This window comes from Lepidochelys kempii, chromosome 13, assembly GCF_965140265.1.
Source record: "Lepidochelys kempii isolate rLepKem1 chromosome 13, rLepKem1.hap2, whole genome shotgun sequence".
Classification (NCBI taxonomy): Eukaryota; Metazoa; Chordata; order Testudines; family Cheloniidae; genus Lepidochelys; species Lepidochelys kempii.
Genome location: NC_133268.1, coordinates 19460254 through 19487172, shown reverse-complemented (window position 1 = coordinate 19487172; position 26919 = coordinate 19460254). Strand labels below are relative to the sequence as shown.

At 42.9% G+C, this 26919-nt stretch overlaps 2 protein-coding genes across 6 annotated transcripts; one reads left to right on the top strand and one right to left on the bottom strand.

Moving 5' to 3' along the window:
* The first annotated feature begins 411 nt into the window (after positions 1 to 411).
* SERINC3 (serine incorporator 3) lies at positions 412 to 12361 on the top strand. Its single transcript, XM_073309589.1, has 10 exons — positions 412 to 546; positions 3263 to 3424; positions 4412 to 4605; positions 5396 to 5475; positions 6306 to 6443; positions 7162 to 7331; positions 8655 to 8745; positions 9338 to 9515; positions 10226 to 10453; positions 11459 to 12361. The coding sequence occupies exons 1-10, from the start codon at positions 508 to 510 to the stop codon at positions 11595 to 11597; spliced, it is 1419 nt and encodes a 472-aa protein (XP_073165690.1). The 5' UTR covers positions 412 to 507; the 3' UTR covers positions 11598 to 12361.
* Positions 12362 to 13816: 1455 nt separating this feature from the next.
* On the bottom strand, positions 13817 to 25099 carry TTPAL (alpha tocopherol transfer protein like). Of its 5 annotated transcripts, none has more exons than XM_073309586.1 (5): positions 25018 to 25099; positions 22786 to 23239; positions 21868 to 22061; positions 19011 to 19121; positions 13817 to 18067 (listed from the first exon to the last, which is right to left on the bottom strand). In XM_073309586.1, exons 2-5 carry the CDS (start codon positions 23222 to 23224, stop codon positions 17792 to 17794), a joined length of 1020 nt encoding a protein of 339 aa, XP_073165687.1. In that variant the 5' UTR covers positions 23225 to 23239; positions 25018 to 25099; the 3' UTR covers positions 13817 to 17791. The 5 variants fall into 5 exon arrangements, with proteins under 5 accessions (XP_073165687.1, XP_073165686.1, XP_073165688.1 ...); XM_073309585.1 differs by having other exon boundaries at positions 22786 to 24237; positions 25018 to 25071; XM_073309587.1 differs by lacking the exon at positions 25018 to 25099 and adding an exon at positions 24017 to 24996.
* Positions 25100 to 26919: the final 1820 nt, after the last annotated feature.

Here is a 26919-nt window from a genome sequence, read left to right as displayed (position 1 = left end):
CGGCTTGCCTTGAGGGAGGCTGAGGCCTGGTGCCCCGGGAGGCGGTTGGCGGTTGCCATGGCAGTTGGTGGGAGGGGGAGAGGAGCCGCCAATGGCCCCGCCCACGGGGTGGAAGATATAGGAGACCTTGAACGGCCTCGGGCCTTTCCTGTCACCTTCCACCCAGCTGACTAAGTACCCCCATAGGCTGTCTCGAACACGGGTACCACCCACTTGGTCTCTTCAGCCAATGACTGCCTCGCTGCGCAAAACGTCACCGATCACCGCTTTGGAGGCTGCCACCTCAACCCGCCCTCCCAGGGGCTTTCTGTCTTCTCATTGGCTGATCTGCCTCCTCCCCTCCCCTCTCCTAACAGATCGTTCCATGCGTGCAAACTTCGGGACGTGACCAATGAGCGCTAGGCTGCGGGGCGGGTGAATCGTGATGACGCAAGTGGCGTCGCTGCAGGGGAGGAAGAAGAAGAAATCGGAAGCGGCCAGGGAGCTGGAAGCAGCCGCTGCGTTACCATGGGGGCCGTGCTGGGGGTCTGTTCGCTGGCCAGCTGGGTGAGTGGCGGGGTGGCCTCCCCTGAAGGGCGCTGACGGTGGGGGTGCGAATTCCGCCCGTCGCGGGAGCCCCGTGTGATCCGCGCAGAGGCAATGCTGCTCCTCCCTCCGCCCCACCACGGGGGGGGGGGCTGTGAGGCCTGGTCGCCCGGGGGTGGGTGTTGTTACTGCCGTTAACGCTCGTCTCCAGGCCCGGAGACACCCCCTCTCCCGGCCGCCCCGAGCTCTGGGTCCTAGTGTCGCTGGCTGCCAGCGGGGCTCTGCTGTGTCTGGCGCTGAGCCCTGTATCGCGGCTGTTCGGGGGGCGCCTTCAGGCAGTGGCCGAGTTTAGAGATCTTGTGCACGGCGCTGTACGGTCACATAGCGAGAGGCAGGCCCAGCCCCCAGGAGCTGCTAGGCTCGAGCTGGATAGGCAGGCGGTGGGGGAAGGGTTGACATTGATAAGTGGTACTTGGTAAATGTCCCGAGGGACCCAGGGGATTTCTTGCTGTAGCTCAGGGGTTTCCTGCCTCATTTTGAATACTATAGACATTCTCTTTGTTTATTTGTGGGAAGTCCCTCCTCGTGTTTGTAACACAGGAAGGCGTAACACAGGAAGTAATCATTGCGTCATCAACAACACACAAATTGCTCTGAGAACATAGCACAGGCTCATTGGGTTATTGTAGGGCAAAGTCCACAAACCGGGGAGAGGGGGGGGTGAAGCTTTAAAAAAATGTTGGTTACTTAGTCTGTTATAACAAAGAATCTTAAACGTCTAGTGACACCACTTATGTTGTCTTTTGTTGTTACTACTTGTATTTCATTAACTTTAAAACAATGAAAATGTATTTGCTACTTTCACTTTCTAGTTCTCTTTGCAAATACTGCAATGGTATGTCTAAGTTTAAACGAACTGTTTTCCTATAAATTATTTAATTCATTTTTTTATGTTTGTGGGTGTAAATTACTGACAATGACCTTTGAAACACTTTTAAGATGTAGCTAAATAGTTGTAAAACTGTGAGTACTGTATGTTCTGTGTACTGCCATAAAACACTGGAACCAATTAGGCTGGGTTTTTTTCTAAGCTTGATGCTCTTGAAATCACTTTCTAAATAAGAAATTGAGAAACTTGTTTTAAATACTTGTTTCCATAATTGATAAATGCTGATAGCAGTAGAAAGAAATGAACACATTCAACCTTTCATAAATAACATCTCCTAAAGCTTCTCTGTAATCAAGAACTTCGAATTTGAGCGTGCACAATTCATGAGGAATAGAATTTCTGACAACAGCAAATCATTCATTGCTGCCCCACTATAACTTTATGCACATTATGAATTATAGACATTTTTTTTTCTAAAAAGGGGAGTGGTGTTGCTTGTGAAATCTGCCCCCTGTGTTTTTTCCTTCCTATTAGTGGGTCCCTACAGCCTGGTAGCCATTTGTATTAAGTAAAAAGCAAAATAAGTCTTGCATGTTCATGCTGAGAAGTGCAGAACTACTTGTTCTAATGTAATTACAGGGCTTGTGACTCTTAAGTGAGAATAATTAAACATGAAGCAGTTATGCCAACCGAACCAAAGTCAGGCCAATAAAGGTTGCTGGGAAAGTCCCTGAACGAGATAAGTAGAATGAAAGAATACTTGTTTAAGTTGTCGGGAGTGAGATAAGGGGAGACCTGCGTTTTTGTACCAGATGTTCTGAGAACGGCTTGTTTAGATAAGGAGACGCACTGTCTCCACTCCATGTTTCTGTTCTATGTCTGTTCTTAACTCCTCGTCTCCTGTTTGACAACCATACTGATAAAGTTTGGTGAGGTGTTATGACTTGCTCAAAGCTATATACAAGAGGGGTATAGGTATGCATGCATAATAGAGAAAGAGAACTTTAACTAAGGGGGGCGGGTGGGCTGCTTAATGAATAATCTGTGTTGCACAGAACTGTCTAAGGTGCCACAAGTACTCCTTTTCTTTTTGCATAGAGACTAACCAATTTATTTGAGCATAAGCTTTCGTGAGCTACAGCTCACTTCATCGGATGCAACTGTAGCTCACGAAAGCTTATGCTCAAATAAGTTAGTTAGTCTCTAAGGTGCCACAAGTACTCCTTTTCTTTTTGCGAATACAGACTAACACAGCTGCTACTCTGGAACTGTCTATAAAAACCTACTAGTTTTACCTAAGAGGCAGTTGGTTCCTCTTGGAGACGGGCCGCTCTCTGTTGTTGTGTGCACTCCTCAATAAAGAGCTTGTGTTTGGACCTTGCTGGTGTTGCCTGTCTCTCTGCGGTCAGACAACGAACTATGCTGTCTGGGGTTCGAGTCCTTAACATGACCATACCAGATTCCTTTAATCTTCTGATTTCAAAACTAAACTGTATTGTATGTGCATAATTTTATGCCTTGGAGTACTGTTATAAAACTAAAAATATAATCACATGTGTAAAAGGGAGTGCTATCACTTGAGACACTTTTTAAATTAAGACGATAGAGCAATAAAGAATTTATTGTGGGGAAAAATGCCATCAGGGTGAATTTTGATGTCTAAATTGATCACTTTGGTCTCTAATTTTTGTGATAACTTCTGCAGGAAGTGAGTGACTGGGGCTGTTAATTTGCAGGGAAGCTGTATTTGGCTGAGTAAGGGACTGTGGTTAATGATAATGTTTAGCCCTTTTGAAAGTGAGGTCTGTATAGAGAAATACCCTTACTGTTCCCATGTTGGTTCTCTAGATTCCATGTCTGTGCAGTGGTGCCTCATGTTTGCTGTGCCGATGTTGTCCAAACAGCAAGAATTCCACAGTGACACGTCTTATCTATGCCTTCCTCCTTCTTCTCAGTACGCTTGTTGCCTGTATCATGCTAGCACCGGGAATGGAAGAGCAGCTGAAAAAGGTGTGTATATATATATATAAGACATTTGTGATCTTTTTGTAACAAAGCCATGACCTATGCTAGTAGCCCCAAGTTCTTATTATTCGCCGTGGACTACCTCACACACACGTGCCCAAATAAATTGGAGATGTTGAAAGGGGGGAAATTTTCAGAATAGAAGAAAAATAAACTGTGTTGTAAATCTTTGGATTGCTAGAGTGTCGCCCATGTGCATAATTGAAATGTAAACTAAGTAAATTATGTTTTTTCTTTTAAATTCACATTGTCTTCAGCACAGCACTGCTTAGAGTGCCTGTCACTGTCCTGCAAATTCTCTCTGTAGAGCAGTTCATTCAGGTTTTACATTGCTGGGGAAGAGATTTATGTTACACCACTAATTCAGATGCGCCTGCTGTGTTGATTTAAATCCTTGAATAGGAAGAACACCGGTCCCAACTGGAGATAGGATCCTGTTAGGGTGGTGGTTGGAGAAGAGGATTCCAAGACCCGGGGTTACAGAAATATTAACTGACCAGTGTGGCCTGAGTTCTGCCAAAAAGTCAGTTGTCTGTTCAGAAGTGAGGTGCCACTGAGGCTGCCAGGCGGGAGTGGGCAAAGGAATATAATGGAAACTTGCCACAGTATATATATGGAATGGTTTTCTGTTTGGCTCCTAGTTTGAAATATTGATTTCACTTTTGTGACACTTGGACATCTCAAGCCTAGAGAATGAGGATACCAAATTCACATCCTTGCTCTAAGCCTTACACCCTGATACTTTCCTTTTGGGTAAATTAGTTACTCTCTCTGTCTTGGTTATGCAGTGATATGGGAAGGAAAAGGTGACACTAGGAACAAATCTGATCTCTGCCTGTGGACCAGATGCAAAGCCTTTTCTCACAACGGCTACCAGAGGGAAGCTAGCTGAGACCCTTGTGTTATTTGTGTATTCCACATGTTTGTGACTGCGGTCTTAGAACGGCAAGTTACAAATCTCTTTTTATCCAGGTGCCTGGATTTTGTGATGAGGGGCTGCATACCAGGCTACCACACATGAATGGCTTTGTCAACTGTGATGTGCTGGTTGGATACAGGGCAGTCTATCGAATCAGCTTTGCCATGGCAGTGTTCTTCTTCATTTTCTCTCTTCTTATGATACAAGTGAAAACAAGTAACGATCCGAGAGCCGCAGTGCACAATGGGTATGTAGGCATGGTATTGACTTGCCTGTTAACTTGTTTAGTCTGTCTCTTACCAATTTCTTTCCCAGATAGTGACAGATTCCTTAGATGTATGTGGATGAACAGCCTGGACTGAGTCCTTTAGTTCCTTTGCTGATTGCTAGAGAGCACTGCTTCTGAAAGTGTGTGGGTAACCAAGATCCCTAGGAAGCCTCCTACTTCCACTGCGTTTCTAAAGTACTGACAATCAGACGTTGAAACATTATGCCTTGAAATCAGATAACTCACCTCTTCTGTCATTTTCCCAAACACTTATCATTCTCTGGAGTTTGGAGTTCATTTAAAACTGCCATCTTCTTTTTAAAAAAGGGAGATAAAGATGGAGTGGAAAGGGAGACTCTTGACAAATATATTTTTAGGATACTTTAATTAAAAGAAACCTTTTAAAATAACAGCCTTTGTTAAATGTCTTATTTAACATTCTCTCTCTAGGCTAAAGCACTGAACAGTGTTTCAACACTATTCAGTTGTGAAATGTTATAGGTATTATTTCATCACCAAGAACCCATTTGGGTGTATAAGTACCTTGTCTGAGCATGTGCAGGTTTCAAAAGACTACTCTTATTTGGCAGTCTCCTATGTGAAAAGACCATCTCAGAGCATCCCCAAATAGACTGTATACAATTCTGTTCTGTCATTATTAGACAATCATGCCTGTTAATCAGCCATATTTTGTTCACTTAAAACGGGGTTCGTTGTACAGATAGAGGACCAACACTGTCAAACATGTTTGTCTTTTTATTTTAAAAAGGTTTTGGTTCTTCAAAATAGCTGCCATAGTTGGTATCATGGTTGGAGCCTTTTACATTCCTGAAGGGCCTTTCACAAGAGGTAAAGTTAATATATAGTCATTGAATCGCTTTTGAAAATACAAACTTTTTCACATATTACCAGAGGTTATAGTTGGTGCATTCCAAGTTATGGTTATTGTAGAATACATACAGTGCAACCCTATTTCCCTGGAATGTTCTGGTAATTAGGGAAGTAACGACGTAAGCAGGACATGTCCTGGGGCATAGCTGCAGTGTTTCAGATAAACAGGGCCAAGCTCCGTATTTATAGTTAAATACCTTAATTATTTTAAGTGTTCGTATGACTGACAAAATCTTAGTTTCTCTTCTGTCACTGTTCATATTAGCAGATGTCGGGAAAGACTTTGTTTGCCAAGGCATTTTAGGGATCTTCTGCAAAGACCTTTAAGAAGTTCTGTTCTCTTCAGTCAGCTATGCTAAGGAAGTGTTTACCTATTACTGTACTGTTTGCATCCATTTTGTAGGATTGTTGGGGAGTTAAATCACCTTTCATAAACTTCGATGGTCACTTACGTACATGAAAATAGTGTCTTACGTTAAATCTTGAATTCTTCTCTCTGAAAACACTTTGGGCCCAATCTTGCAAATACTTAGCACGTGCTTAATTTGAGTCATATTGAAGTAAGTGAAACTACTTGCATGCTCTAGAGCATGCAAGTAATGTGTAAGTATTTGCAGGATCGATGCCATAGAGTATTAGGGGACTGAATTTCCAGGCTATATTTTCACTATTCCTCTTAAAAGCTGATAAGCCAGTTTATAGGTTAATCTGAGGCTAGTTTTTCTACCTAGTAAAATACAAATGATGAGAAATAACTCTAACTTAAATCCCTTTAATGTCTTTTCTAGCATGGTTTATTATTGGCATTCTTGGAGCCTTTTGCTTTATCCTCATCCAGCTGGTGCTGCTTGTGGACTTTGCTCACTCCTGGAATGAGTCCTGGGTTGAACGAATGGAGGAAGGAAATTCTAGGTGTTGGTATGTGGGTAGGTATCTAAATCGGAGAGTGCAAAACCTAACTAGAAGAAACAAACAATGTGTACATAGTGTAAGTACAAAAACAAGGTGTAGCCTCTTACAGCCCTGCCACTGTGTACATGCTGTACTCTGATCTGCATCCTACAGCTGAAGCTCCATAGGTATCTGAGGAGGTAGAAGCTGCAGCGTTGCTCCACTATAGCTCTATGTACACGCTGGTTCTAGTCACATTAATTAAAATGAGAAGTAGACCTGTCAGTCACTGTCCAGTTTGATGGTCATAAGAAATAAAATTTAAATGTTGTGCCCAGCTACATAGAGAGGTATGGTCTGAATACAGGGCTACAGCCATTGACTCCCTTAATGTTCTCAAGCAAGTCAGCTCAGCTCTTTTTAGTCACCCTGTCTGTATAATGGTGATAATGTGGCTTGCACCTCATGCTTGTCGGCTGTTGATGTGATTTTTTTTTTTTTTAAATGGCTCCAGCAACAAAACCATAACAATTAGCAATTTAACTTAACTCTTTTTTAGCTGAGAACACTAACCTCTGTGGCTCCTTAGATTATAAATAACTTGAAAGAAGGGCACTATAAAGGCACCCAGTCTGTGTGGGGTAGAGAGAAAATCTTGCCTCTAAAATTCAGGGCTGGTAAGTGTTCCAATGGGGAGCCCGCAGAAGTATTTGTTTCCACCCTGTGTTGAGTTAACTTGTCTTTCTTTTTCAGCTTTATTTTCTTGTACGAGCTTGACCTACATCTTGTCAATAATTTCTGTTGTGCTCTTCTATGTATTCTACACTAAACCTGATGGTTGTACCGAGAACAAGTTCTTCATCAGCTTTAATATGATCTTGTGCATTGTTGTTTCCATCATTTCTATCCTTCCAAAAGTTCAGGTACTACATTTTCTATTTTTGCTTAAATCCTTTTGTACACAGATAGCAATATCTTTAAATCTCCTTTGAAGTATAAAAACAGCAAATGTATAATACACATTCAGAAAAAATTGTCACAGGATGAGAGCATGCTAATGATTGTGTGGGATAACTAGAAATAAGCAGAAAACTGAACCTAATGCAATAGTTCCTGAACTGTGGACATTTAGAACATTTTACTGACCATCTGCAGAAAGCTGGCATGTCACATGATGATGCTGATTTCTAGCTGTCATTGTATTAGACACATCTGAAATACAATGCACCAAATTATTTCTTGGTGCACTTAGTGAAAGCAGTTGCTGTGGTTGCCTCAGAGATACTACAGCTATCATGGATCAGAGGGGAGGCATCCAAGAGTTGCTGGGTAAAACTTTCAGCATACCTAAACGACATCAATTGGATTTAGGTTCTTAAGTCATTAAGATGCTTCTGAAAACTTTCATGAGATATGGTGCGCTATGAAAATTTCTAAGAACCCCTGGCCTAGTTAACAAACAATAAATGATGACAGATTAGTCTTCCTTTGCTCTGATTGTTTGTGTTGCTGTTGTAAGAAACCAAGTTGCCCTTTATGATAACTCTGCAACCCTTCTTATTTAATGCGGTTTCCACACGGGTAAATTGAGGGTTGACTTTGGATGGTTGTATTTTGGGTGACTGTAACAGGGAGATACTTTGACCTGTTTAGATGTCTGTTAAACACAAAATAGTTCTGCATCAGGTAGAATACACGTGCTTCACCTGGTTAAACACCCTTTGAAGAATACTGGGCATATCTGTTAAAGATAGGTCTTGGGTTCTAAAGCTGCTCCTCCCCTCTCTCTCTCCAGCGTGCCCCCCCCCATCTCTTTTGAGTCACCACCTCTGCTAATATGCCACAGAGGATTACTAGATGTTGTTCAGAAGTTATATGCTAGACTTGTATTTTGCAAACCTGCTACAGTCAGTCTTGTCACGGTTAAGTCAAGCAAGAGCTTCTGATCAAAGATGGTGTGCGCAGTGTATGTATTTGGGTCAAGAGGGATGAACGTGTGTGTCTGGCTTCCCACAGCTGCCGTTGGCCTGGCACGGCGAACTTCGGCCAGTGGGAGCTGTGATCAGCTGAACCTTGCAGGTAAACTGGCCTGGCCTGGCCCGCCAGCGGATTTCCCTGGTGGCCCACATGCCAAAGGTTGCTGATCCCTGTACTAGATGTTAGGCAAATCTGCAGCAATTAGGATTAAATGCAGCTGTATCTGAAATGCCATTTTTGACTCTGGAGAGCATTTTGTCTTTAAACAGGAACATCAACCGCACTCTGGCCTCCTCCAGTCCTCTGTTATTAGTCTCTACACAATGTATCTCACTTGGTCAGCTATGTCTAATGAGCCTGGTAAGCATCTATCTGCCTTGGTAGAAAGGTATTCCATTTTTAAAACAAAAACATGTCAGTGGAGCTTACTGTTATCAGAAGCCATTGTGCTGGGATTGCTGATCAAATGATGCATTTGAGAATCCCTACAACATGTGCTTACTCAGGTACAGAATTGCTACATAGTCAGGTGGTCCTATTCAGCTTCTCAGTGGCTTTCTTTTGTGTGGTGCATATTGCAGCAATCTATTCTGGAGGTCCCAAAGACCTGGTTGATAAGGTCTGGACTGAAGTTAATTCTCTAGTCCAGGCTTATCTGTTGCATTCTGTGAAATCCTTCCTAGTGAAACACAGAACTAAATATTTTGAGAATCAAGCAGTGTGGGGATGGGCATGTGGGAAGGATGGTATCTGTGCAAAGATCTAAGAAAGGGCTTGATTGGAGTACACTAATCTAGTCAAGTGAATGTGGGAAGACTTCTTGCCACTGATGCTACTAGGGAATCCAAGAGCAATTGGAAGTCCAGCAGGAACTCTAGACTACAAACCTGGCTGACAGAAGATGACAGGGATGAGTTTTACTAAACTTTTTTTTTTTGTAAACCTCTTTCAGATAGAAGCTGCAACCCAAGTTTGTTGAACATCATCACACAGATAACTGCACCCACAATAACTCCAGCTAATGCAACTGTCATACCTGCTACTCAGGCTCCACCAAAGTCCTTGCAGTGGTGGGATGCACAGAGTATTGTTGGACTTGGTATCTTTGTTCTTTGTCTCCTGTATTCTAGGTAAGATCTGAGTCACTCAAAGCAGAAACAGCACTTGCCTTCCTTCTGTGAAAACTGTGTGCGTTTATGAATGAAATCTACCTGCCTTGCACACAAGGCTCTGTCTAGCTTGATGTGGGCAAATAAAAATATGGAAGACTAGTAAAACTGTGAGGACGGTAGAGGCTTCACCAGCCCTGTTCTTAATTAGTTGAAGTCTTAAGCTAAAATAGGCCATAATAGCATGAAGTGGGGAGGGGGATGTTACTTAAGTCAGAGGTAAATAGTAAGAGAGTTGTTTCTGAACTGACCTCCAATCACAATAAACACATTGGGGTAAGGTGTTTGCTTGGACTGGAAGTTCAGAAGTAGCACACTGCTTCCACTGATAGCAACTGGAATCATTTAGTCTTGAGTTTCCAGCTCTAGCAGAGGCTAGGAGTCAACTTGCTGGTGTGATGCTGCCACCTGCAGTGATATCCAGAGCAGCGTCAGGTGGCTCTGGAGAGAGAGATGTTCCTATTCCAGAGATTTGGGTCTCCGATATGTAACATGAATGGAAATGGATCTCCTAAGGAGCGTTCCTTGTTTACCCTTTTGGAAAAATGTCAGTCAATCGCAACACATTTTGGGGGATGTAAAAGATTTGACTAGTTATAGTCACTAGTGAAACCCACCCCTGTGTTCTCTAGGGTGGATTTTTAACTTTTGTTTTTTGGGTCACTTTGCAGCATCCGCTCTTCCAGTAATAGCCAGGTGAACAAGCTGACTTTGTCTGGGAGTGACAGTGCCATGCTGGATGACCCTGTGGGAATGGATGGTGGATCTGTGGAAGATGGAGAAGTTCGTCGGGTCATGGACAATGAGAAAGGGGCAGTTCAGTACAGCTACGCTTTCTTTCACTTCATGTTGCTCCTTGCCTCTCTCTACATCATGATGACACTCACTAACTGGTACAGGTAGAAACAAAATGGGTTTAACTTTTTAAACATAAAATATATTTACGAAGGTAGGTGAAAGGTGCACCTGCTACCTCAACTCTGGGTGGCTGATCTGACTATCTGTGCAGCTTTAATTCCTGCTGGGAGAAGAATTCTTATGCCCCATTCCCCTTGATATCCAGTGAGTTCACTGGTAGCTTAGGGACTGGAAGTCTGAAGGCTACTCCTAAATCTGGGATATCTGTGGTTTCAGATCTTTCCTTCATGATAGTTGCATCAAAGTTGTGGTGATTAGCTTTTTTTAATTGGGGCATTGACAGAAAGGGACGGGGCAGCCTGCATAAAGGATTGTCCAAATTTGCAAGGGCAAAAGATACCAGACTGAGTAGATTTTTCTTCAGATTCCTGTGGTTGTGTATCTTTCCTCCTGTTGGCATAATGAGTTAGTCAGGGACTCTGTCCTTTGAAAAGTTTGGTTTTGCCCAGCTTGAGATTGAGAAGACAAACGGGAGAAGGAATGTTAGCAGCTACAGACATGGAAGCCACTTATGTGCTGAGGGTTGCCCCAGAGCTATTGAGACGATCCATCTTGAGGCTGTACTCCCACCACCTACTTACTGCCTTTTTCTTGTGATTGGCTGACCTACTACATGGGGTGGTCTTGCATTTTCTCATTTAGTGCTGCTGTGAGTGCTGTCTTAAACAAGGAAAGAGTATATGGAGGAACAGCTGCCTGTAATAAAGAACTGAAGTTGGTTCATAACTGGCTGTGGGGTCAATTGTAAGAATGGTGATGCATAAACATACATAGGCTGGGATGTACTTAGACTGGCAGGTGGCAGGACACCTCTAAAGTTCTGAAAGGAGGGATTTTGCAGTGTAGGGTCTTCACTTATAAGACAAGGAGCCTTTTTGGAAATGATGGTGGAATGTTCCAAACATGCTGCACCTTCGGTTCAGTAAAAGTGCAAAGACGGTGGCAAGTGGAGGCTTGTCGTTAACAACTCTTTCCCATTGTTACAGCCCTGATGCAGACTTCAAAACCATGACAAGCAAGTGGCCAGCTGTGTGGGTGAAGATCTCCTCAAGCTGGGTCTGCCTCCTTCTCTATGTCTGGACCCTAGTGGCTCCTCTTGTCATTACCAGTCGGGACTTCACTTAAATGATTGTGCTTGTCTGAGATTATGAAAATGCCTGAAGTTCCTCTGCTGAAAGCCAAAACGTCATGTATTGCTTCAGTTATTTCTTGAAACTAAGGCAAATGCATCTTTTCATGTTCCATGCAGGTGGATAGAAACTGCTGGATTGTGTAATGCTTGATGCCGTATCTCAACTACATTAATTTTGATACTATTTTATTTTGACCTATATGTGAGGTTAGCTGTTTGTGCATTTTTGAAATCTATCACCACAACTGTAGTACAGCACAGAAGAAAAACACCTGTAGTATCCATTAGTTCCAACACAATATTGAAGAGAACAATTAAACACAAAGTAATATAAAAGAAGAAGCTGCGTTTTTAGCATAATGCACTAAATGGTCAGTATGTGGAAGTGTAAGCCATGCTGCGTAAGTTTCTACATTCCATTGCAAAAGGTTGTCTAAAAGAGCACCTTCCTGTTTGTGGGCAGAAACTTATACATTCCCTCCAAGACCAATATCTTGAAGATGTGTAGCTGTTGACTGTAATTCCTGTTCCCAGAATAATACCTTTAGGTTTTATGGAAACTATTCTTTGATTTAGTATATTTGCCAAATATTTTAACTTTGATTTAACTCTAAACTCAGATACTTCTGTTTCGAATCTAAAATTATGCTGGAAATTTTTTTTATTAATTCTCAATTTGTGCTTGTCTGAGTTAATACACATTGTCAATATTTGCACTATAAATGCATTTGATTAAAATATAGATTAACTGTTCAAAGCATCTTTCAAACTCTCTCTGTTCCAGGTAGGTGCAGGGACTGGTGCAGCAAGTTCATAATATCCCATGATATTTTGAATTAACTTCAGCAGCTGTATTAGCCTACCACATGACTTAAAGGAAAGTTTTATGTGGCTCAAGTGGTGTCATATGACTTAATCTATGCTCTGATTTAAACATGGTGATTACACCTTCATTCCAGTCCTCTGATGCTGAATCATATGTTGGATGGTGAGTCTGTGATGAGCACACTTACAAAACACATAGCAAAGTGGACTTATCTTTTGACTGAGGACTATTACAATTAGACCACTAACACTAGTTATTTTACTAGAAGGAGGTAGGTATCCAAGCTTATGTCTTCAATTTTTAGCTTTGTATGTGCACTAGGATGCAGTAAAATGACAGGTTTCGGAGTAGCAGCCATGTTAGTCTGTATTTGCGAATACAGACTAACATGGCTGCTACTCTGAAACCTGTCATTATGCAAGGCACTGAAGGCTTATGCTCAAATTTTAGTCTCTAAGGTTCCACAAGTACTCCTTTTTCTTTTTAGTAAAATGTTGCTGACAATTCATGCCTAAGACCATGTTTAAGTTTCTCAGCCATAGCAGGAAGTGGACATGCTAAGGAGTTGTAATTTGGCCAATAAGTATGTTTATAACAAAGGACACAATACACAACTGTATGCTGGTAAGGAAGGAGAGTGGAAAGATGGAAAAGCTAGACAAGAGGCAAAGCCTACCCACTATCTTCTATCCTACAGCCACCCCTAAAGTACAATTAGCAGTCAGATAACCTTATAATTTATAGATATTAGGACTCCCTTTTTATTTATTGTAGTTGTAGATACTAGGCAACAGATGTTCATTTCATATTCTATCCTGGATGCTGACTTCATAGTGTACAGCACACTAGGCTACTTGAGTTTTTACCAGTTACCAAATGCCATCTACTGTTAGTTAAAGTACCCGTAATAGGAGATAAATCTATGTTTAGTTAATTAGTTGGAATAGACATGTCTTCCTGCATCTCAGCAGACTCAGGTCACATCTTACTTTCACCTAATGAAGATTCTCAGACTGTTTGTTTAAAATGGCCAAATGGCATTTCAGTTGAGCTAACTAAGCCAACTTTAACATTCAAGTAGATTGAACAAAAACAAAAAGTGTTAACTTCAACCATCTTGCTGGAAGCATTGGCCTCATGTCTCTATATTTAATGAATCAAGAGTTCAGTTTGCCTGAGTAGGAGTGAAGCAGCTCATGCTCAGTTTAGTACAACTTAAATACAAATGCAAGAGGGGAAATAAGTTTAAAGTTGCATCTTTAGGAGTGATTCCATGACATCTAACCTAACTTTGAAAAAGATTATTGTACATGTACACTTAAAATGAACTAGATTGTTATGACAGAATTGTTTAATACCCAGTCATGCATAATAAAAGTACATACATCGACCACTCCATTTTATAAAATGCAATATAAAAATAAACATTTTATCAAAATAACAGATGTATATTAAACCTAACAACTTTAGGTCCACTTAAACAAAAAAGCAAAATCATTTGAACAATCAGGTATATTACTAAACTTGTGCCAAAACACCCTCATTCCCTGAAAAAGACCTCTGAATATATAACACCTATTTGCCCTCATATAAATTCAAGTATTTTATTTACAGTATGCAATTAACCTTTGTCCTACTTCCCATGAGACAGTCAAGGTTGCCCAAGGCAGTTTGAGTATCTTTCTCTCAGTTAATGCCTAGCCAGAATTGTTACTTCTAACATTGTTTTCACTCAGCTAGCTTCACATGGAACTGATTTTTAGAAAAGTTTAGTTGAAACAGCCAGATAATTCTAATACTGAAAGGGATTTGAGTTAACTCCATTGCTCTTCCTTCCCTTCTACTTTAAAGATAAGAAGTCACTAGAAGTGTGGGCCTGTTGTCAACTACACTACCTATTTAGCTTCATAATTCCATCAACCTCTGAGACACAAGGGCTGCCTGTCATTAAAGGGCTTGACAGCTCAACTTTTCTACAATTTTTTTTTTTAAATAGTGCTTTGGGTACCAATATTAACAGCATGTAGATGTTAAGCTTAGTTCCTTTTGTGAGAGTCCACACTTTCTCTGGGAAGACAAGCAAAGCATCTGCCCCCATGAGGGAATTAGGAAAAGTTACAGCTGATAGTAATGGATAATGTACTGGCTTTGTTTACATATGCTGTATTACTGATGACAGAGCTATCATGAATTTAAAAGCTAGATTCCAAAGAGTCTAACAACTCCAAAACAAAAGTTCTGAGAGGAAAACTTAAGTCTCCATCTACAAGTAAGATGACCAAAACTATTTTGTTTAAGGATAAAGTACTACAAACTGTCAATTTGTCTTCTAAAGAAGACCTTGGTTTGAGGCTACAAATGAAATCTAGTTTGGTTGCCATAGTTTAAGGCATGCCAGAGTGAAAAAGCAGTGAAAAAGCATTGAAAAAATCAGGTCTTGCCCTGGTTGCTGGAGACTTTCCCCCCTACAAATCCTTTTTAAGGAGGAAGTTAAGTTTTCTAACATGGAGCTTTCCCTCTTCACTAGTTGAGAGCAGCTCCTCTTAGGCTATGTCTACACTGCACCCTGGTGGCATGCAGGGCAGAGGCAGCATCCACACTGGTATGTAGCTACACATGCCAAGGAAAGGCTCTGGGGCAGGAGAGGCTCTGGTGGCTCCTCAGTGCCAGAACCTTTCACTGCTTTGGGGAAAGACTCTAGCAGCAGGACACTATGCTGCTAAAAATAGCAGTGAGTAGGGAGGCACTATGTGGGCAAGTAGGATACATATGCACCAGCTTTAGGCATGTCTTTCCTCTACTCACCTAAGGAGTACTTTATCATCTGTGCTGCTTTTTATACTAGTGCTAGGGAGAAATGCAGTGTGTGTATGCTACATGCCACCAAAAGGGGCATGCAGTGTAGATGTAGTCTTAGAGGGGAAACCACCCAACCATGAAAGAGGAAGAATAAAGCCTGCCATGCACCCACTTCAAAGACAAATGCTGCATCCTGGAGTGGTTTTTTTTTTTTAATTTTTCATGGTGGACAGAGGGAAATTAATAGTATTCACTCAAACCATCCAAGACACCCCAACACATTTTTGGCAGTTAATTTAGTTAGATTGCTTAAAACCATAATTGTCAACCTAAGCTATGCCACATTCTGCTTATTTTGCTAGGTGGAAGAAGAGCTGGATTTATCTCCACAATAACGGCAAGCAACGTGAAGGTTAAGCACTGCACAGTACATCTGAGAGGAAAGTTTTGCTCAAATGAAGGGACACTAGTCAGCCCTGCATTTCTGCCAGGTCTGCACAAAAGTTGGGGGCTGACTGATTGTTAATGACGGGAATGATATTTCTCACCTGAAATGCTTTCCCCCATGAAAATTAAGACTAGTATAGAAAGGGGCAGGGGCTGTCATGCATTGATGTTAGAGGCAGGCTCCTATTATCTTTCATACCTAAAAAGGGGAAGGAAAGAAGAAAGCTATATTCTCTCAATAGACTCTTGCCAGCATCCTACACAACAGTAAAAGTGTTCTGTTAAAGTCTTTCTGTTCAAGTGACAGGATATGAACTTCTTGTCCCCATTGGAGCTATGAACTGCTAACTGGAAAAAACTTTATACTTTTTAGTCCTTTCAAAACCCAATCCCACGCTTGAATAAAAGAGCTAGCATTTTACCAAGTCAGGGAGCTGTGATTTCCCTAATCTATTCCTTCCCAAACTCTTTTTGGCAACAAAGTTATGCTATGGTGTAATCTAGGAAGAGACATTCAAACAAGCACAGTTTGGCACTCAGAGAAAAGGATGGTCCAACTCCTTGAGACCATACCTTTCATATTTACAGTAAGATAACCGGTCCCTGTTTCCCACTCGGCACTCAGTAAAAAGATTTACCTTCCCTATCCCCCCAAAGAAATTCCAGCCATTTAAAAAGTGCTATAAAGATGAGGTGTTTGGTTATAATCAGTGTTCTTGTCCACTGACAAACCCTTTTAAATAACGCGGTGTGCTTTCCTGGCTGTAATGAGGTTTCACCTTTGCACTATTTATATAGTGCATGACGTGCAAAGATAATGTGCTCAGAGTTCATTTAAAATTCAATACCATGACACAGAATGAACTTGGGGAATAGCCTACACAGATGCAGAACGTGTTAACCTCATTTGACATTAGAACTAAGGATCTAAAGTACTGGAACACATAACCTAAGCTTAAGCCCTACAGAACTGACCAAAGTCTACACTTTACAAAAGAAGCTGCCATCCAAAGACAAGGGGATGACAAATAGCAACAGTGTTACTTAAATCAGGACAAACATGAACAGAGAACAACGGCAATACAACAAATCTGAACATTCTTTAAAAATATCTGTCTGCATTTGGTTTACGAAGACTCAGATTCAAAAATTCTATCCAAAGTAATGTAGCTCAAGAACTACCGTGCTTTCTCTTACTTAATATTGCCTTCTATAGATGCTACCTGCTACAAAATCTTTCCACATAGATTCTATTTAAGTTACTTAGGGAAGTTGAAAAGTAAGGCAGGAAAGAGCTGAAGGAAAGAGCAACTGATTATATCTGAGTGAATGACCTCACTTCTTCTCAGGTTGTCTATATTGTTGTAAATATTCAAAGTTGCATCTTATTGGAAAAAAGCTACGCAATACATGATCTGAAAGGCTCGATTTTCTGGAAGTGGAATTTGTGTCTGATTACACTATGCTTTGAAATAACTAGTCACAATGTTTACAAAATTACGGTAACTTTCTCCTTTCAAATCCAAAGGGCAAATCTGTTAGGAATTCTACACACACAGAGTGTGCAAAATATCAGGGAGAAGCTCCAGTACACATTCTGATACTCCTGGAACATGCTAGTACACAGACAGGACCAGGTAATTAGGTCCAGGACTGTGACTTGGACATTTCTGACAATCTCCACTGACAGAGCTTCACTTTGCAGGGTGCAGTGATGATGCTATTTTCTGATGATTGCCAAACTAGCAAGTCTTTTCTGCCTTTTACCCTGAGAGACACACTTATGAGATTCACTCTAATGAGATATTTTTTCTCTCACTACTATTAAGAGGAATTTGCTAGACTGCATCTTTCACACTGAGATTAACAATCCTTAACACTTGAGGTGGCTTGGGAATTGTGTGACCTGCCTAGATTCCAAAGAGAACTCTGCCTTGCCCCCCCATCTCACCCACTTTAACTTGCTTTGGTTCCACAGCGTAAAATGCCTCTACTCACAAACTGGAGGTTTGGGGTAAGGAAGAGTTCATAACCCCACTGTGTTCTTACTCCTTTCAGAACAGGACAGGGCATCTAGACTGACTGTGCAAGGAAAAACTTCCTTTAACTGACTTGTTAATAACAGTAGTAGAGTTGAGGTTTCATGCCTCGCAGAGGCTCTTCACTCTGCTTCTCCTCAGCATCCCCACTCATTACAGCTTCAGATGGTGAGCTGTCACCTGGAAGAACCAGCTGAGAGAAGTCATGCAAAAAATCCTCTTCCGAGGCGAGCAGCAACTCATTCCAGGCAGCGACATCCAGCTTCCCTGACGTGCCACCATATTCTTCAGGAAGGATCCTTTGTGGAAGGTTTTGATGAAGAGAATTCAAATCAGAGCCATGAAGAAAAAACTAAGGAAGAAAATCCCAAAATATATTTTATTAAAGTATCAGAAACCTTTTCAGCTTGTAATTAAGCATTTTAAAACTCCAGCGAGACCAGCACATGACAAGTAGGGAGAGTCTATTTTGCTCTTTAAATAATTCTAAGGGGGCATATTTCAACTGGCTCTGCATGCACAATTGCAAGCAACATCATTTTCTTTTTGCAAAGGACAGTGCACAACATTGTGCATGCAAGAGCAGAAGCCAGTTCGATACCTGTTTGAAAGTCTCGCCTTATAGGCGATCCAGCTAGTAAATCTTAATCACAATAACTATGTTTCCAGTTCAGTTTGAGTCTAAACTCATTCACAAGGACTGGGAGTGCAGAGAAGGCAGCACTCAGCCTTGTGGAGAGAGGCATCCTCTTCTGCATGTGAAAGAGAAGAATCAACGAACTGCAGGGGGAACTGCATCCAACCTGTTTAGCTGATGAGAAAGTTACAACAACACAGGACCTTTGAGAAAGGAAGGGAAAGAATAAAGAGGAGTGAGAGAAAGGACAACTCAGAAGATTTCCTCCAACAAACATAACATTAATGCATAGGATGCTGTTGGCTCAATAATCCCAACTCCAGAAGAAAGTTACTATACTGATTACATAATATAGGTCCTAAAAATGTGCATTTAACCAGGTAAAATGTCAAGTTGTATTTATCAAAGAAAGCCAATCACTTCTGTCATTCTTCTGAGAAATCCTACTGACCAGTCTCCCTAACCCTTGGCATGTTCAAAGTGATACAGTTATGACAGAGCCAGACAAAAGCCAGGAAGCAAAGGATGATATAGTCACAGGCAGATTGAGTAAAGGACACTGCCATTTCCAACTTTTATCTGTTTCAATATTCATTACATTTCATGTCCAGCAAAGAGCCTGTCATTAAGTCCAATATTAAAAGGCACAATCACTTACCCGGTTTGCTATCTTTTCCTTCAGAAAAGGCTTGATGATGGCAAAAATTCCTTTGAATATGCGAGGCTCATTTATAATATTGACAGCTTTGATTCGAATGGGAAAACCATCCTGGGGAAGGAGGAGATTTTTACAGCGGTTTAGAAACACTGGACAGCTTTTTCTATTTAACCTTCCTGACACTGACTGCCCACACAACCCAATTGCTCCCAAGATTCTATTTGCAGTTCAAATGTAAATTGATGCAGTGAAGTAAAGTATATGGGTGCAAGAATCGGACAAAAACCAGAGTGTCTGGCACTCACATAGAGCCTGACAGCACTCTTGGATCAGGAGATGTACCACCAATAGTACATTTCATTTACTACGTCTCTACTTTTGCCCCAGTCTTCTTTTGAAAAAATATGTTTTTAATTAAGGCAGGAGCAGCTCCTATATAAAAATTACGCAAAATGAATGACCCTGGATTCTGAGGGTCAGATTCCCTGTACTACTGGGGAATCAAAAGCACTGACTGGCCAGAAAGAAGCCCATGTTTTAAACAAAGCATTTTAAATGATTAAAGGTCAGAGCCCATGTTATTTGGGAAAACTTTCATGTATTTGCACAGAAGGAGAAAACCTATTGCTACTATTCAACTGGAAATCTGAACAGTTGGTCAAATTGACTGCAAAAGATAAAGGGGCCCTACACTGGTGGACACCACATCAGCACATGGAGCAGAGGGAGGTTAGAAGGCTGTCTCAGCTGCCAGTGGAACACAGGGCTCTGCAGTATAAATTGCAATTAAAAAATAAGGTTAGTCATGGTGCTTTCACTGGGAGGCTTTCAGTAGGAAGAATCACTAAAGGAAAAAGGTGTTTTTAAGGATTATGGTCTCATCATTGAGTTACTGACGCTTCCCTCTTCCAATAACCAACTCTGGCCGTACAGAGAACGCATTCATTGCTTGGACTAAAGAGTGGACACTTGCACTGCACAAATGTTTTCCCTCTGTAAAATGTTTAATGAAGCTGGGGGCTCTTGGCAGCGAGAGATTGATAACTCTTGCAAAAGCAAGGTAGTGTGGTCAGAATCTGGGCAAGCTTCTTTGCATGCGTCAGCCAAGTTACCCCAAATCTAGCTAGCAAAAACTCCGATTATTCTAGCCCTGGGGTCGTCTCCTCTCACCACAGGCTTTCAAAGTGTGCCAAATAGCATCTGCTTTAAAATAAGAACTAGTACACTCATCTCACATGTGACTTACACCATATTTCAACTGGGGTCTTCAATGGCAAGTTAAATAAGTATTAGTCCCTCACCCAAACTTCTGTGTAATTATTTTATTATATCTGTATTTATCAATTGAAATTTATCACCCGTTTTACTTGTGTAAGTTCATTGTGGATTCAGACAGAACTTTGCAAAACAATCATGTTCAGATTGTGGAACTTCTGTAAGAACGGTGAGAAGTATTAGCCAGTGTGCAATTAAGTGTCTATTCTTGTCTCCACGGAACTCTCCCCATTCTCCCTGCAGGGATCCAGCAAAAAAGCATGCACAGCTCAGACTAGACTAAAGCTCACGGGAAGAAGAAAGTCATTCAAGAGGAGCTTGCCCACAGTTACATTACCATGCTCCCCTCTAGACCAGAGGTGGGCAAACTACGGCCCATGGGCCACATCCGGCCTGCGGGACCGTCCTGCCTGGCCTGGGAGGCTAGCCCCCACCCCTGCAGCCTCAGCTCGCCAGGCTGCCGGCGCAATGCTCTAGGCGGCGGGGCTGTGAGATCTTGCTAGGCACCGCAGCTGCAGAGCCGCAGCCTGACCTGGTGCTCTGTGCTGCACGGTGGCATGGATGGCTCCAGCCGGGCAGCATGGCTGCCTGTCCTAGTGCTCTGAGCCGTGCGGCTGTAACACTGCCAGCCACCAGTGCTCCAGGCAGCGTGGTAAGGGTGTGTGTGTGTGTGTTGGATAGAGGGCAGGGGAGTTCGGAGCGGGGATCAGGTGGCGGGGTATGGATAGGGGTTGGGGCGGTCAGAGAGCAGGGAACAGGGCGGTTGAATGGGGGCAGGGGTCCTGGGAGGGGGGCAGTCAGGAAGGAGGGAGGGGTTGGATGAGGCGGCAGGGGTTCCAGGGGCCGTCAGGGAGAAGGAGTGGTTGGATGGGGCAGGGGTCCTAACTGGCCCTCCATACAATTTCGGAAACCCGATGTGGCCCTCAGGCCAAAAAGTTTGTCCGCCCCTGCTCTAGACTACAGAAAATGCTACAACTAAAATTATGTTCCTCTCCTGCCACTCAGACAAAGTAACCTATGTCTGCTTTGCACTTCCTTCTATGCTGCCCCCCTAGGCTTGGAGCAGCCTCTCTCTTCTCAACCTCTTTCCTCTTAGAAATCTTTCCTCAAAACACAACTTTCAGGGAAGACTTTCAAAAGTCAACTCTGCAAAATTCCTGCAGCACCACTTGAAATCTGCGCAATCACCCAAGGCTCAGTGTGTGAATGGTTCTATGTCCCATCTAGATTGGAAGCTCCTTTAGCAAAGACCATTTGTACAGCAGAGCATATTATCAACACTCAAAGATCAGCAAGGGGGTCTCTTCTTCCTAGTCTTACTTCATGTATCCTCCCCCTACCAGATGGCAAGCGGGCTCAACAACTCAAACTTCAAGTTCCCAAAGTAGCAGCAGACTTGGGAGGCTCGGAGTATAAAGTCAGACCCATTAGCAGCCAGCATCAACCAGTTAAGAGCTGGCAGAAGGCAGAAACGCATTTTTAAAAGCATTCAGGTAAAAGCCAACATATGAATATTTTTGTTAGCATTAGCAGAACTCTAGACATAGAAGCAGTAGTTTACAGTGCACAAGGCAGGTCTTACCTGAAGAATTCCAATCACTTTTTTGGCTACAAAAGGACCAAAATGAGATGCCTTAGATAAACTGACTCCATTGTAGTCTGCAAGGATTACAATTCCATTCACTTGGGTCTCTTCAGACTGAATGAGTTTTTCTAATGTTAAGTATATGGCACGAATGTTCTCAGTAATTGGATAATTACTTGGTGTCCATCTGTCTAAGGTTACAAAACGTATGGTTATTTGGAAAGTAAATATAAAATGACTATATATATATGCCAAAAAATGATGATCTATTTCCCAGAACTCCAAAGTTATTCTTTAACACCCACACTCCTAGTTCACAGTAACATTTCTCAAGCAAGATGCCATACTTACTTCAAGGAGCAAAGACTGTGATCTTACGAACCCCCTACTTTCCCCAGCACAGATTACTAGAAGAGAAATCATTTTATCTCAGAAAGAAAGCAGGTAGACGGGAAAGCAAAGTATGAAAACAGTTTACAGCAAACCTGGCAGCACTGAAAGCAGATTTGGGATGTCAGAGGCTCTTTGCCCCACCTTGAACCCCCAGCTTGTTGTCAAAGAGGCTTATTATAAATGTGCATCTAGAAGACAGCAGACTTATTGCTATCTCAGGCTGATTGCACATTCATATTTTTCTCAAATCATCAGGCAACCACATTAACCCACTTTGTATTTTTGGTTTTAGTCAACTGCAGCTATTGCTAAAATAGGAAAAAAGTGATCTAAATTGGGCAAACAACAGACATTAATCCTTTCACAAGTAACTTTTCAGATTTCAAAAGGAAGCAATACCATGTAATCTGCAAGAGTCACCAGTGTCTGCAAGGGAGCAAGAAACAGACTTTGGCACAGTCAGAGATACCTCAAAGACACAAAGAATCTTGTTCCAACCAGGGAATTCAGGCATTACAATACCTGGACGAATGCAGACAACGTGGCGTCCCTCAGTGTCCAAGTGAGGCAGCACAGTGACAAAGCCAGATGCTAGGACAGCCTTAATTGCAGATGGTTTCAAGTTATTGAAGACCTCAGGCCAGCTCCTTCTGCAGCTGTGATAGTTCACCAGAAGCTGTAGCGCTCGGTCATAATCAAATTTCCTGGCTCTAAGGAACCTTAGCAAGAAAGCATCGTCCAGACATGTGCCCAGAGTAGGGTAATCCTTACACACCATGTCTCGGAGGGCTTGCACATCACGAAGCCTCCATTCAGGTTTCTCCTGCAGCTCTTCACGAGCCTTGGCAATAAGTTCAGGAGACAGTGAGCACACATACCTTGGCCGATCTGGCAGGAACTCATTATCTGATGGAGACCCCACGGATGGGCTTGTTCGGGTACAACCACTGTCTCCTGACATTAGTTAGCAGGAAGTCTGTCCAAAACAACGCACACAACAAATAATCCCCATACTATCAGTCATAATGCTTAGTATTTACATGATATGTATTATCCCCAATACACAGGTGGGAAAATTATGGCACAGAGAGGCTAAGTGGCTCAATCACAGGCACAATGGGAATTGGTATTAGAGCCAGAATTAGCGTTCAGGAGTTCCTGTGTCCCTGTCCTAGAATCAGATTACTAGACCATGTCATTGTTTTATGCCCCAAAACGGTATAAAATAATATTAGAAGAAGCTTTTGCACATAAGTCAGTTGATGATGACAGAGCTATGGAGCTGTGCCACCAATAAACTGCGAGCAATAGATCAAAGAGACATAAGTTTGTATTAGCATTTCATTTACTTTCAGTTTTTATTTGGATATAAATTGTCCTGATTGGGATTTTTAGGGTCTCTTACACCAACAGATCTGTATCAATACAGCTGACTGAAGTTTTCTAAGTCTCTGCATAAGGCATTGGTCAAGTCACAATCACTACCCTAAGAAACTCTTCTATCGGCTTGCAGCAGGAAGTTTTCATTGAGATCCCCTACAAAGTGGTGTGTAACTGCCAATGAGCATTTATGACATTTATATCATTTTGGCAATTAGATACTTTATAGTCAGATGTGTAGCATTCCAGAAGTACCTGTCTTAATTATACTGGAAAGTACTGCAGTGCACAGACTGGAGAAGTGTAGTGGATACAGAAACAAATTCTTATTGCAACAGTTCCTCAAATATATAGCAGATTAAACAGCAGATACCTTCAAACTGGAAATATGAATTATGTTGCAGAGTCCTTTATTGCCTAAACACAAGAACGGCCATACTGGGTCAGACCAAAGGTCCATCTAGCCCAGTATCCTGTCTTCCAACAGTGGCCAATGACAGGTGCCCCAGAGGGAATGAACAGAACAGGTCATCATCAAGCGATCCATTCCCTGTTGCTCATTCCCAGCTTCTGGCAAACAGGGGTTAGGGACATCTGGTGAGTGGACAAGGGAGAGGGGAAGAGAATAAAGGATGAAATACTATATTTGAGTTATTTCTTGGAGCTTGACTTGGGACTGGCACTAGGAAAAAATAGGATTAAATTTGTGGCTACTGTGATTCCCATTCACCTGCACAGAGCCCTTCTGAAAGAGGTGCTGGGCGACGGGAAGGCTGTGCCTTCCCCTAGAGTACTGAGTAGGGATCATCTGTATAAACATCGGACAGGATCAACTCCCTGATGCAACGGCATAAACTGATCCTTTCATCTTCTGCAGCAGAACCTAGGGCCTCGGTGCGAGGGAGCAGGATGGGCGTTTGGGTTGTTTCCTGGGACGTGTCTCCTCTCGTCACACCCCAGGGAGGCTAGGTAGTAGTCTGGATACCAGCAGCAAGGGCTAAGCATCACCCCCATCTGTTCGCAGCCGGGGCTGTCAGCCCTTTAGGCACCACAGCTGGCGCCCATGCGCGATTGGGAGGGGGCCGATTTCCCTAAACACCTGCCCCCAGGCAGGGGACCCTGCTCAGTCGGGCACAGGGGCCAGGTCCCGGCCACTGCGCCAGGGGCAAGACTGGCAGCCTCCCAGGCCCTGTATCAATGTCACAGACCCTCCCCCCCCCGCGACAGCACCGAGCCCCCCAATCCGGGGGGGGGCGCCCCCGGCCCCTCCACGCGCTCGGTCCCACGGCAAGAGAGGCCACCCCTCCCCCACTGTCTCTCTCCTCACGCCGGCCCGCCACGCCCCATCGCCCGGGCCTTCCCCAGGCAAATTACCGGAGCGCCGGCTCCGAGCAGGAGGAACCGTTCCGGGGGATCAGACACCGTGACCCCGGAACCACAGCGCCCACAGCCCGCCGGAAGTGACGCAAAGGCGGCGGCAGAGCTCACGCGCTGAACGCCAGGGCTCCGGCGTGGGGGAGGGGGCGCATTAATTCCCCCGGTACCTTCCGTGGGGGGTCAGGGTGTCCCCCCCCGCCGTTGTGGTACCTTCCGGGGGGGGGGAGGATCTGCTCCCCCACGTGTTGTAGGGCTTTCTGGGGGTGCGGGGTGGCCGGATGGGCCGTTACCCCTCAACGCGTTGTGGTACCTTCCAGGGGGGTGAGGCTGTCCCCCCCACCCCCATACACATTGCTATGCTTTCTGGGGTGTGAGGCTGCCCCCCACTGTTATACCTGAATGGGGAGGGGGTCAAGATGTGCCATGTCTCCCCACCCCACATGTTATGGTACCTTCGGGGGGGGGTGAGGATATGTCCCCCCCCACGTTGTGGTACCTTCCAGGTGTGTGTGTTCTTGTGCACTCCACACCTTGGTACCTTCACCCTCCTGGGGCTGGGGAAGCAGCTCCAGGTCCTGCCAGCAGAGCAGGGTCTGCATATCACAGTGCAACCCCCTGCAGAGACCACAGTCCCCAGCCCAGCACTGGGGCTGCCTGCAGGATCACTGGTCCCAGCGGGGCCCTGCTTCTTGGTACAACAAACCCATCCGTGTCAGAGCATCCATAGTCAATGATTATTTCGCTATTGACAACTATTTTTTGAGATCTGCTTGTTAGCTAGGTTTCGAGTAGCAGCCGTGTTAGTCTGTATTCGCAAAAAGAAAAGGGGTACTTGTGGCACCTTAGAGACTAACATTTATTTGAGCATAAGCTTTCGTGAGCTACGTCCAATACATCTGATGAAGTGAGCTGTAGCTCATCAAAGCTTGTGCTCAAATAAATGTGTTAGAAAAGTACTCCTTTTCTTTTTGCTTGTTAGCTAGTTTGCAATACATATAGTGTGTGCTTTATGGATATTGCATAGTGCCTTTTTTAAATCAAAAAGTTGTGTGGTACTGAGTCAAACACCATGTAAAAGTCTAAGGACATTATATCTACATGGTTACCCTTATCAAACAAATTTATAATCTTATCAAAGAATGAAATTGGATTTATTGACAAGACCTATTTTCTATAATACCATGTTGACTGGCATTAATTATATTCCTATCCTTTAATTCTTTATCAGTTGAATTCCATATCAGCTTGTCATTAGTTTGCCTACATTGATGTCAGTCAAACTGGCACATAGGTACCTGCATCATCCCACTTGTCCTTCTTTGACTATTGCCCAATATTAGCACCCCTCTGGAATTTTCCTAGTATTCCAAGGTTTATTAAAAATTAACATCAGTGGACCAGAGATCTCCTCAATCAACTCTTTTAGGACTCTTGGGTGCAAGTTATCTTGCACTGCTGATTTAAAAATGTTCATCACTCGATGCAGATGTCTAACATCCTTTTCAGTTATTAGTGGAATGGACAGCACTTTGTCATTCTCCTACAATATGCGTACTTCATTCTACTTTTTCCATATAGAGAAAAGAACTATTTATTGAACACTTCTACCTTTTCTGTATCATTATTAATAATTTTACCATATTCATCTAACCTATACCATTGCTAGAATTTCTTTTGTTCCTAGTATATTTGAAAAAACTTCTTAACTTTATCCCTGGCAGCTATGGTTTTTTTTCAGGTGTCTTTAGCTTCCCTCATCAATTTTCTGCACTTAATAAATTCTAATATATGCAGATTGCTATCTAGTCCTTATTAATTTGTTATAGGTATATTAAATATTTATTTATTTTTACTTGCTGCCTTCATTTCGCTGCTGAACTAGGATGGGCTTTTAGTCAA

Excerpts from the sequence above, each read along its gene's own strand:
- SERINC3 (XM_073309589.1), top strand. The coding sequence starts at position 508 with ATGGGGGCCGTGCTGGGGGTCTGTTCGCTGGCCAGCTGG. Across the intron at positions 4,606-5,395 it reads AGAGCCGCAGTGCACAATGG|GTTTTGGTTCTTCAAAATAG; the intron begins GTATGTAGGCAT and ends TATTTTAAAAAG. Across the intron at positions 6,444-7,161 it reads TTCTAGGTGTTGGTATGTGG|CTTTATTTTCTTGTACGAGC; the intron begins GTAGGTATCTAA and ends TTTCTTTTTCAG.
- TTPAL (XM_073309586.1), bottom strand. The coding sequence starts at position 23,224 with ATGTCAGGAGACAGTGGTTGTACCCGAACAAGCCCATCCGTGGGGTCT. Across the intron at positions 22,062-22,785 it reads CGTTGTCTGCATTCGTCCAG|ACAGATGGACACCAAGTAAT; the intron begins GTATTGTAATGC and ends TTGTAACCTTAG. Across the intron at positions 18,068-19,010 it reads AGGAAAAGATAGCAAACCGG|TTTTTTCTTCATGGCTCTGA; the intron begins GTAAGTGATTGT and ends TTTCTTCCTTAG.